Source organism: Bactrocera tryoni, chromosome 3 (genome assembly GCF_016617805.1).
Source record: "Bactrocera tryoni isolate S06 chromosome 3, CSIRO_BtryS06_freeze2, whole genome shotgun sequence".
Taxonomy (NCBI): domain Eukaryota; kingdom Metazoa; phylum Arthropoda; class Insecta; order Diptera; family Tephritidae; genus Bactrocera; species Bactrocera tryoni.
The window spans coordinates 86,129,861-86,140,737 of NC_052501.1; the positions used below are offsets into that span (position 1 = coordinate 86,129,861).

The window sequence follows — 10,877 nt, forward strand, 5'->3', positions numbered from 1 at the left end:
CGACGTTACGAGTTTTCGAAGGAAAGATTCTGCGAAAGATTTATGGTCCCTTGCGCGTTGGTCACGGCGAAAATTGCATTCTATGGAACGATGACAGTCCAGCTCTGAAAGTTTTCAACGCAGTACACGCCGGGGGAAGCAGAGGAAAAGGAAGACCGCTACTCCGTTGGAAAGACCAGGTGGAGAAAAACCTGGCGCCACGTTGCGAAAAAAGAAACAACTTCCGCGCTGTTGTTAACTCGACTATAATTGCGTAAGAAGAAGAAGAATATGAGAAAGTTACTCAATACCACTCGCTTTGTTCTCTTGCACAATATTTGTATTCGATAAGTTTTATCATCATTTCAGTGTGCAATTTCCTTTTCCTCCAAAACTGTGTTATCAGTCGAGGATGCTTTTGAGTGTGTACTAAAGTTTTATGTGAGGGCTGAAAAATTCCACAAGCAATTGTTTCTGCTATCTTCGTACCAAAAACAAAAATACAAATATTGAAAACTCTGCCAGCTCAAAGTGAAGTGCCCCGCTCTGACAATGTAGAACTGACAACTGTCACAACAGCGGTAACGCAACGTCAGCGCAAATCAAATTATTGCACAAAATAAAAGCGCCATGCCACTTAAAGGCAATCTCATGTGAACGAAATGATCAGCACTTTCATAGCAGGTGACTTTACGCGCTTCTCGAAAGTGGCTCACATAGTGTTTACAAAGCAATTGTTCGATACAAATCACAAAAACCAGCACTTAATAATTATCAATAAGTTTTTTTTGCTGCTCATTTAACTTTGCGTGTGCTCCAGACACAAATCACTGCCTGCTTGCTATATAAAAACCCCCAAGAGCACAAATTTAATTAGTATCAACTTAGTAGCAAGTCCCCAACGAAGTTAGCTAACCGGTTTTATCGCAGAGTGTTAGAATTATTGTGAAATAGGAATCGATATCGAAAAAATGCAGAAGGCAACCGCGTTGCTATTAGCCGTGCTTTCGGTCCTGGCCTTGTTTGCCACCAGTACCCAAGGCAAGGATTGGTGGGAGAACGGAAATTATTATCAAATCTATCCGCGTTCGTTTCGTGACAGTGATGGCGACGGTATTGGTGATTTAAATGGTGAGTTTCGGTGAAAAGATATTGAAATGACCGCGAGCTTAATACTCTTTTTATTCTTTCATAATACCGACAGGTGTCACTGAGAAATTGCAATATCTGAAGGACATCGGTTTTACAGCGGCTTGGCTGTCGCCAATCTTTAAATCACCGATGGCCGATTTCGGTTATGACATCTCCGATTTCTATCAAATTCATCCAGAATATGGCACAATGGAGGATTTCGAAAATATGATTAAGAAAGCCAAAGAGGTGGGCATCAAAATTATACTCGACTTCGTGCCAAATCACTCCAGTGATGAGAATGAATGGTTCATCAAGTCGGTGGACGGTGATCCAGCATACGCCGACTTCTATATTTGGCATAACGGCATCGTAAACGAAACCACTGGCGAACGTCAGCCGCCCAGCAATTGGGTGAGCGTTTTCCGTTACTCTGCTTGGGAATGGAACGATGTGCGTCAACAATACTACTTGCATCAATTCGTCACCAAACAGCCCGATCTCAATTACCGCAATCCAGCTGTTGTCAATGAAATGAAGAATGTTATGCGCTTCTGGTTGGGTAAGGGTATTGCGGGCTTCCGCATTGACGCTGTACCTTATCTCTTCGAAAAAGATTTGGACCGCTACAATAACTACCCAGATGAACCAGTCATCGATGATGTTAGCACATGCCCCGATCCCGATGACGCTTGCCACTTGAAACATATCTACACGCAAGATCAGCCCGAAACCCTCGATATGGTCTACCAATGGCGTGCGCTCGCCGATGAGTTCAAGAAGGAGCATGGCGGCGATACACGCATTCTGCTCACCGAAGCTTATACCAGCTTCGACAACATGATTCTTTATTATGGCAATGGCATACGAAATGGTTCGCACATTCCTTTCAATTTCGATTTCTTAACAAACCTCCAGAACGACACCAAGGCGCCGACGGTGGTGGAACACATCGAGAAGTGGTTGAATGCGATGCCTGAAGGTGTGATCGCCAACTGGGTATTGGGCAATCACGACAACAAGCGTTTGGCCTCACGCTACGGCGTGCAACGTGCCGATCTCTTCAACATTCTGCTCCAAACATTGCCCGGCAATGCGGTGACCTACAATGTGAGTAGCCGATTTTTTAATCAGTCAGGTGTGGACATCGTAACACCCTTTTCTTATTTCAGGGCGAAGAACTAGCTATGACTGATGTGTATATTAGCTGGGAGGACTCCGTGGATCCACAGGCCTGTAATTCAGATCCTGACCGTTACTACGATTTATCACGCGATCCTGCGCGCACACCTTATCAGTGGGATGCATCACCCAATGCCGGTAAGTGTTACAAAACTCAATTATGCAAAACTTTCATGTTATCTGTCTGTTGGCAGTTTCAATAACCATTTTGTCGGAGTTCACATGTTTTCATTCACTCATACTCGCATGCCTTAATAAGACCTTCAACATTTCTTATTCAATCCCAACAGGTTTTACCTCTGGTGACCACACTTGGCTACCGGTGTCCGATGACTACAAGCAGAACAACGCTTTGGCTCAACAACGTGCCCCACAATCGCATCTGCAGATCATGAAGAAGCTCATACGCCTGCGCAAGGAACCGTCATTCCAGGATGGCGATTTCAACATCAAGGCGATCGACGACGATCTCATCATTTACTCACGGTATGTTTTCTGTCACAACAGATTATTCCCATTGAGTACTTTCTCGAATTCCATTATACCTCTATAATCTTTGTAGCCAAAAAACTGGTAGCGATCTGTATGTGATTGTCCTGAACTTGGGCAGTTCTAATAAGACATTAAACGTCAACACTTACTACTCGTTGGGCTCCAAAGCGGAAGTGATTACGACCTCCATGCAGTCGCAATACGTTGATGGGTAAATTTAACTGCATAATACTTAACACCAAATATTTTATCGAAATAATTTTTCCTTTTTTGCAGCCAAATTATTGATCCCACACAGTTTAATGCCGAGCCCTACGTGGGCACTGTCCTGGTGGCAGCTTAATGGAGTACTCAGTCATTATGATATATTTATAGGATAAGCAACAAAAACCACTCAGTATACATGGACATCAAACAAACTAATTTAAGATTTATCATATATTCATATTTATATTTAATTAGCAATATTTTCAAATAAACAAATGCAACCAACATTAAGAAAGGACATCTCTATATTATCTGCAACCTCGGCTCTAAGAGCGCTCTCTTAGTCGTAGGAAAATACCATTCTCCGCTTTCAGGGTCAGTACAGCCGACAATATCGGGTCATACTTGCTTGGATTTGGTAATCGCTTACTTTGTTCCTCTTGCGACAAGCCAATGAAGTGTCTCGAGTAGCCATCTGTGGAGGCTAATTCGTCCAGAGGCGGCAGTATTTCGAAAGTGCGCACGACTTTCGAAACTACAGTTTTAACTTCCAGCAACGCGAACTTTTGTCCTTTGATAGGAGTTTGTTTAGAAAATTCAATACATTGTAATACTTCAAATTGCTCACCAATACAATTTCTGGGACCCGCGCTGAAAGGCAGGTACTCAAAGGGATTTTGCGAGCGTTTCGTTGAACACCAACGATCAGGATCCACGCGGTAGGGATCGGGGAAATATTTTTCATTGTAACCGAGTGCCATCAGGAAAAGATTAATGGTAGTGTCTACAGGCACAACGAAACCATCTGTGGCGAGAAGATTTATTTTGCTGTTGTTAAAGAAGTTTTTCAAATTCGAGTAGACGTTAAAAATAAAGTGAAATAAATAGAGGAGACTGATTAGAAACGCCACATTATGAGAGATTTCTATACTGTATTGTTACAACATATTATTATCGCCTCAAGTTAATATTAATTTCCAGCTTTGTGATCCAAGTTTAACACTTGGGAGTTTTAGATCGTAAATCCCGAGTGACGCTTGCAATGAAGCTTTCATCAGCCGGACCGTGGCTCTAGTTAATTATAAAAAAGTTTTAGCTCATGAACGCACTTATATCGTACTCCTTGTCAGTACGTCTGGCAACAATTGGTACACTGGGATAGAGACGCAGTGACTCTTTTATCACCATATCCAAGTACTGCATGTCAGCAATCTGCTGGAAAGTGGCTGCATCCTTGAAGTTGTCCCCCAATAACTGTTTTTGCTCGGCGTACACTTTTCTCTGTGCGTATAAAGAAGAATTTTAAAACTCGTTTTTGTTATCAGCTCTTAAAAATTACTAGCTTACTTGTATCTCTGGATGCATGGCGAGCAAATACACTGTGAATGCAACAGCAGATGTGGTTGTATCGTGACCCTAGTGTGAAAAACGTTTATGGATAAATATGTCTGTCTACATTTCTACTTACTCAACACAAACTCACCTCAAACATGAATGTCGAGACCTCTTCGTAGATCTCTTCTTGTGTTAACGGTTTTCCGTCGATTGTAGACGAGAGCAAAGTGTCCAGAAAGGCCTGCTTTTTGCGTGAGAACTCATTCTCTTCTCCCTCCATTGTTTCAAGTTTGAGTGTTTCTCTACGCTTCGTTATAACCTAAAAGAAAATGCGATGCATAAATGAACCACTCAATTTTTTTATTTGTGTATTTTTGTACCTCATTTGTGAACTCTTGTAGAGTCTTCAATGTCCTACAGTACTTTGGATAGTCTGGCGCAAATCTATATAGAAGATTCGACCTTTTCAGCGGATGAAACGCGCGCATGTTGATGTTGTAACACATGCTGGAGGAGAGAGCAATGCTATTGAGCAAAAAAAGCCATTTTAATGGGAGAGCTACTCACTCTTTGAATGCCTGCACTAGCTTGTGGTCATGATTATCCATCGCATTAATGTGTACGCCCATCGCGGTATCTATTTGAGACACAGAAAGTATTATTTGCTGTTAGTATAATCGAGTTTTTCCACTGTCAACCTACCACAAATCACATCCATCGTTAGGTAGTGCGTCATATCTTGAAAATCGAATATGGAATCATGTTGCGATACTTTCCGCAGTTTTTCAACGAACTTATTCGAATTCTTGTTCATGTCATCGTGAAAATTTTGCAAAATCTTAAAATGAAAGGAAGGTGTGATAATCTTGCGATGCGTGTGCCATTTGCGCCCCGTGCCGGTGAGGAGGCCAGTGCCAAGCCAGGGATGAAGCATATCGTAAATATCAGATTTATCGATCAGTGATTTGCTGGTTAAGATGTACTGCGGGGACGCAAATACAAATACAAATTAATTTTTGGCGTGAAATTCCTACTCTATGATATATTTACCTCCAAATCTTTTGCGTCTGAGACTACCACATTCCGATAGGGGCCAATGAGCACTCGATAATTGCAATGATCCGACTCCACCCACCATTGAAACAGTTTATTTAGTAATTCTGAAAAAAAATAAAGATATGGAAGCATGAAGATATAAGTATGTAGAAAACAAAAATAGTTTGTCATCCAAGTTTCAAAAATGTTCAGTTCAAATTATATTTATTATATATGTATAACGGTAGCAGTTGTTGAGTTCATCTATGCATTCCTATAAATCTAATCACAGAAATTTCAAATTTAATGGGAAAGGTTTGTTATCATTCGAAAGATGATTCTTTGGCATTTATTTTTTAAGCTTATCTTAGATTTCCAAACAACACGAGAGTATTCTACATGTTTAGCAACATAACCGATGTATCTAAACATAATCTCTAGCAACATATTGCAATTCACCACAGTTGAGAGAATACTCAATTATGAATACTCTCAGCCGCTTAGCGGTGCTCAATAAATACCACACGCTTTGCACCGCTCTTTCTCAACGCAACGCTCTCTGCTCTTCGCTTATAATAACGATCGACAAATAAACAAAACACCGCGTCCGATCAGTTAGCTGAAGCTTTTATCGTTTTTTCTTATTGTTTACTTTATTTTTTGATATTTAATATCACTTTGTATATAAAACAAAGCTTGTGATTACTAATTCTTAAACTGCAACTAACGAGTTTAGAGTTTTGCAAAAAAAGCAAGATTTATATAAGTATCTGTAAGGGGGTACATATGTACATACATACAGTGGACCAATAAAGTTTACATACACCTAATTCTATTAAATTACGACACGTTTATTTGCTATAAAATGAATAAATTTTGTGGTTTTTTTCTATCCATTTCAAAAGACGTATATTTAACATTAAATTTAGCATATCAAAAAAAAAAATTTTTTACACAAATAAAAAAAATTAATGCTAAAGGTTAAAATGGGCATAATTTATATCAAAAAAGTTTACGTACACTAATGGTTGTTTATATAAATCAAAAGAAATTAAAATACTTTTAACGGTTTTTAGCCTACATTTTGTTGCTATTATTGTCCCTAGACATCGGTGTATGCTCCCCACTCAATTTCTAGTATTATTGCCGGATATTTAGACCCACTAAGTCCATGAACCAGTTTTTTGGCCTTATTTTGATGAAATTCGATGTTTTCGAATACGATTTTCTAAAAATCTCCAGATATTTTGAATAGGATTAATGTATGGTGATTGCGGGACCTATGAAGTTATTTTTAATTCCATAACAACCATTCACGTACAAGATAACACGTGTGTTTTGGGTCGTTAACCTGTTATAAATAGAAGTGGCCGCTATTAACAGCCGATATATGTATCTGAACATTTTAAGAAAAAATTTAAATTTTAAGTGTGCTTAAATCGGCTGTTAATAGTGGCCATTTTTATTTACAACAGGATGACGACCCAAAACACCCATCTTATCTTGTACGTGAATGGTTGTTATGGAATTAAAAATAACTTCATAGGTCCCGCAATCACCAAACTTTAATCCTATTCAAAATATCTGAAACTTTTTTGAAAATCGTATTCGAAAACATCGAATTTCATCAAAATAAGGCCAAAAAGCAGGATCATGGACTTAGGGGGTCAAAATATCCGGAAATAATACTAGAAATGGAGTGGGGAGCATACATCGATGTCTAGGGACAATAATAGCAACAAAATGTAGGCCGAAAACCGCTAAAACTATTGTAATTACTTTTGATTTATAAAAATAATAATTAGTGTACGGAAACTTTTTGGATATAAATTATGCCCATTTTAACCTTTGGCTTTAATTTTTTTTATTTGTGTAGAAAAATTTTTTTTTTTGATATGCTAAATTTAATGTTAAATATACATCTTTTGAAATGAAAAGAAAAAGACCACAAAATTTATTCATTTTATAACAAATAAAAGTGTCGTAATTTAATAGAACTAGGTGTATGTAAACTTTATTGGTACAGTGTATGTACTTATGTCTGAATCATTGTGATTATTCATGTTGCTTTTATAGTCGTATTTTATTGCGATAAATGTATGTACATATGTATGTACACGATCGCTTTATATTTCAAGTTCAAGCTCGCCGCTTGTTCGAATATAAAAGTATTGGGACTTGGTAAAGGCAAGCACGCAATTACAAATGCTGCAAGTGTTGCGGATAAACAATAAAAATAAACATTAACATGTTTTATTACTGTCTGTTAATCGGAATTATCATAAATTATTTACAATGCTAACAGGTCAATTAAAAAGTCTCCGGCCTGGCTCATAGATGGCGTTACTAGAATTAAACCCATATGATTTTTAATCAGCCCTCACGGTTACGCATCCAACGTCCTCTTCAGATCTGGGCCCCAGCGATTACTTCACGTAAATTGTTGTCGAATGAAGAGGGGATCGCCGAAAGTGAGGCCTATGTTGAAGCAGTTTGAGGGTCGCTATAATCGGTATATCAAAACAACCTGTTCGGGGTATAAATATGTAAAGAAAATAAGCCAAAATGCCGTCCTAAAATTCTTGCGCTCTAAGCAATTGCCTAACTTGCCTATATGTATATATGTATACTGTCAGCCAGTAAAAAAAAGAGTGCTTCTTTTAGTTACATTCAACCAGGGACTACTGTACATTCAGAAACAGCAATTGTTTTCGTTTACTGATAAGCATTGATATGGGGCCCAGTATAGTATAAGTACCTGCTTAGCAAAAAAGAGATTTCAATGGCATTCTCTCAGTATATGCGTACCTGAAGACTAACTTTGGCATATATTCAACACCAATTAGCTGAATAGATAGTTCAACTCCACACCACACAGTTATGTCAGTGGCTTATCACTAATGTAAATATGTTGTTGTATTTCATGACATAGCATTTTCACGCACGATTGAATTTCGGTGATAACTGCAATCACGAGCATTAGATGAGCGACCAGAATCGGCATGCGAGACGGGTTTTCTTCAGTGAAGCACAGCAAGTGTTGGGATTGGTATGTACATACATATATATTTATGTGTATATTTGCGCAAGATTTTTAATTTCCAAAGATATGTAAATGACTGCTACAGTGAATATTATCGGCTTAAGCAGCCGCAGTGTGTAATACGAATATGATAACCGCTTATGGCCGAATACCAAAGGCCGGAAAATTTACATCAAATATAAAGCGTTTACTAAGAACGTTTTTATGCCCTAAACAGGGTATATTAAGTTTGCCACGATGTTTGTAATACGCAAAAGGAGACCCTATACAGTATATATAAGAGCGATCAGCGTGTCGAACTCAGTCGTTTAAGCCATGCCTATCTAACTGCTTGTATATATACGAACTAGTTCCTCAGCTTTAGAGATATCGATCTGAAATTTTGTACACGTTCTATTCTCGCAAAGGAGCTGCTTATTTGTCGGAACCGTCGATATCGGATCACTATAGCATATAGTTGCCATACGAACTGAAGGATCGGAAACAAGTGTTTGCATGGAGAACTTTTTCATTTGACGAGATATCTTCAAGAAATTCGGCATGCCTTATTATCTAAAGCAGTAGTGCAAAATACTAAAAACTTGTTCAGGTCGTATCACTATAGCATATAGCTGCCATACAAAGTGAAGAATCGGAATCAAGTTCTTGTTAGAAATGTTATCTATTTTTGAACGGTATAATAGCTGCTGTGCTGCCGAAGTTAAGCGTTTTTTCTTGTATATCTCTTGATATATCTCTTATTTATTCATATATTCACTTTGCATACAAGTAATAGATTCTGTTTGAATAACAAGAGTGGAAGTTAAGTTTTCGATGCAACGGTTCATACACTATGATTAGTATTTCTAGGTTTTCATCAGATATTTATAATAAAAGCAAATGCTTTTAAATAGAAATAAGTACGCAATACTTAAATAGATCCAAGGTTGAATAAATAATTAAATAACATACATATCTAATGATATATAATGATGCTGTTATTAAACCGCAGCAAGTTTTTATCGCTTCCAGGTTGCTCAGTATGAATTGCGGTGAATGCTTGCTCAGTGAATTTATAATAAATACAGTGAAATTCCCCGTTACGGACAGCCCTTAATACCGAACACCTCCTATAACCGGACAAATTACATAAACGCAACTTTTTCATTAATATTTTCATAACAAAACAATTATAATAACCGGACACGGACACTATTTGCTCGCACTTATTAGTTCAATAGAAATATAGCCTTGATTTGCATCTTTTGACTCTAAGAATACATTTCAAACACTTTTCTGCCACGCCCCCATTTACGGACAGCTTCATTAGCCGGACACAAACACTCCGGTTATGAGGAATTTCATATTTCTATATGTTTTATACCAGACAGATTATGATAGATTACTTGCCAAAAAAAGTGAACGCATTTAGAAAAATAAATTTTTATTTTTATTACTCAGTTTAAGCTGATAAAAGTAGACGCTTAAAAAACGACAAAGGAGTTCAAATATTAAACCAGTATAAGATTACAACTTGTTTGTTCAAAAACTGATTTAAATGAATAACCACTTGATGAGTAATTAACGCGGTTTTGCCGTTCTAATCAAAGACCGAATAAACCCTTAACAATTTTGTTTCATGAAATATTGAATAAAACAAAAATAACTGTGAATGTAACTCCAACGAACGATCGCCGAGTACAACTCATTTCGCACATACATTTGTATGTTATATATAAGCAGCGGTACTCTCCAACTTTTTTTCTCACTTTCTTACCACTTGGCGTTTTGCCCACTTGATGCGCATTTCCCAAAACTGGTAAAGCCGGCGGTCCTGGCAGCTTATTCAGCTGCTTGACTTTGCTATAATTTTTCACTTCTAAGTAGAGTATGGCAAGAATCGGTGCCAGCAAAACACTGCACAACAACAGCAACAACATATTAACTAGCTACACACTTTTCGTATGAAATGAATGCACGTATTGTTAACGCTGCCAAGCAAAGCGTGGCGGAATTTGAAAACTCGTTTAAACTGCTGGAACGCCGATCGTCAACTGAATGTTGCTCTCCATGCACTGCGGCGTTTTAATATTCAAAAAACTTACAGTTTTCAGCTAACTGATAAGACAAGAGCATTTACTACTCGCGACAGCCTAAAAGTAGGCTACACTTACTTTGCGAAGGCTACAGTGAGCGCTGTGATCATTGAAACAAAATCGGCGATCATTAGGTGGATTCATTCGCACGAGTTCGACGCAAATATGGCTAGAATTAAGCCAGCAAAGTTCCGCTGTAGAGTAAAATTTAGTTGAAATTAATTTTTTTAGCGACTTTTCGATTTTTCTTTAAATTAATACAGCACTTGGAGTAATCGTAAGCCTTTTTTAAACATTTTTCAGCCACAAATGTTACTTTTAATGGTTGTTTTATAGTTATTATGTACACATATGTTTGTATGCGTAGTGTATGTGCCTGACATTGATACTCCATTAAA

General features: G+C 37.9%; 2 protein-coding genes across 2 annotated transcripts; one reads left to right on the forward strand and one right to left on the reverse strand.

The window, feature by feature from the left end:
- The first annotated feature begins 851 nt into the window (after window positions 1–851).
- Window positions 852–3,289, forward strand: LOC120771116 (maltase A1). The gene is made up of 6 exons (XM_040098966.1): window positions 852–1,110; window positions 1,184–2,220; window positions 2,283–2,430; window positions 2,583–2,778; window positions 2,855–2,995; window positions 3,061–3,289. Exons 1-6 carry the CDS (start codon window positions 951–953, stop codon window positions 3,125–3,127), a joined length of 1,749 nt encoding a protein of 582 aa, XP_039954900.1. The 5' UTR covers window positions 852–950; the 3' UTR covers window positions 3,128–3,289.
- LOC120771118 (cytochrome P450 4e2-like) lies at window positions 3,208–10,437 on the reverse strand. The gene is made up of 10 exons (XM_040098968.1): window positions 10,161–10,437; window positions 5,377–5,486; window positions 5,029–5,308; window positions 4,894–4,963; window positions 4,707–4,833; window positions 4,475–4,645; window positions 4,339–4,407; window positions 4,101–4,272; window positions 3,620–3,796; window positions 3,208–3,562 (listed from the first exon to the last, which is right to left on the reverse strand). The coding sequence occupies exons 1-10, from the start codon at window positions 10,321–10,323 to the stop codon at window positions 3,318–3,320; spliced, it is 1,584 nt and encodes a 527-aa protein (XP_039954902.1). The 5' UTR covers window positions 10,324–10,437; the 3' UTR covers window positions 3,208–3,317.
- Between the last annotated feature and the right edge of the window lie 440 nt (window positions 10,438–10,877).

Bases quoted from the DNA above. Each gene is read 5' to 3' on its own strand.
- LOC120771116 (XM_040098966.1), top strand. From the start codon at position 951: ATGCAGAAGGCAACCGCGTTGCTATTAGCCGTGCTTTCGGTCCTGGCC. The intron at 2,221-2,282 runs GTGAGTAGCCGA...TTCTTATTTCAG, and splicing joins GCAATGCGGTGACCTACAAT to GGCGAAGAACTAGCTATGAC. The intron at 2,779-2,854 runs GTATGTTTTCTG...TAATCTTTGTAG, and splicing joins GATCTCATCATTTACTCACG to CCAAAAAACTGGTAGCGATC.
- LOC120771118 (XM_040098968.1), bottom strand. From the start codon at position 10,323: ATGTTGTTGCTGTTGTTGTGCAGTGTTTTGCTGGCACCGATTCTTGCC. The intron at 5,487-10,160 runs GTAAGAAAGTGA...ATTTTTTTTCAG, and splicing joins AGTGGGCAAAACGCCAAGTG to AATTACTAAATAAACTGTTT. The intron at 3,563-3,619 runs GTGAGCAATTTG...CTCCTATCAAAG, and splicing joins GGGTCCCAGAAATTGTATTG to GACAAAAGTTCGCGTTGCTG.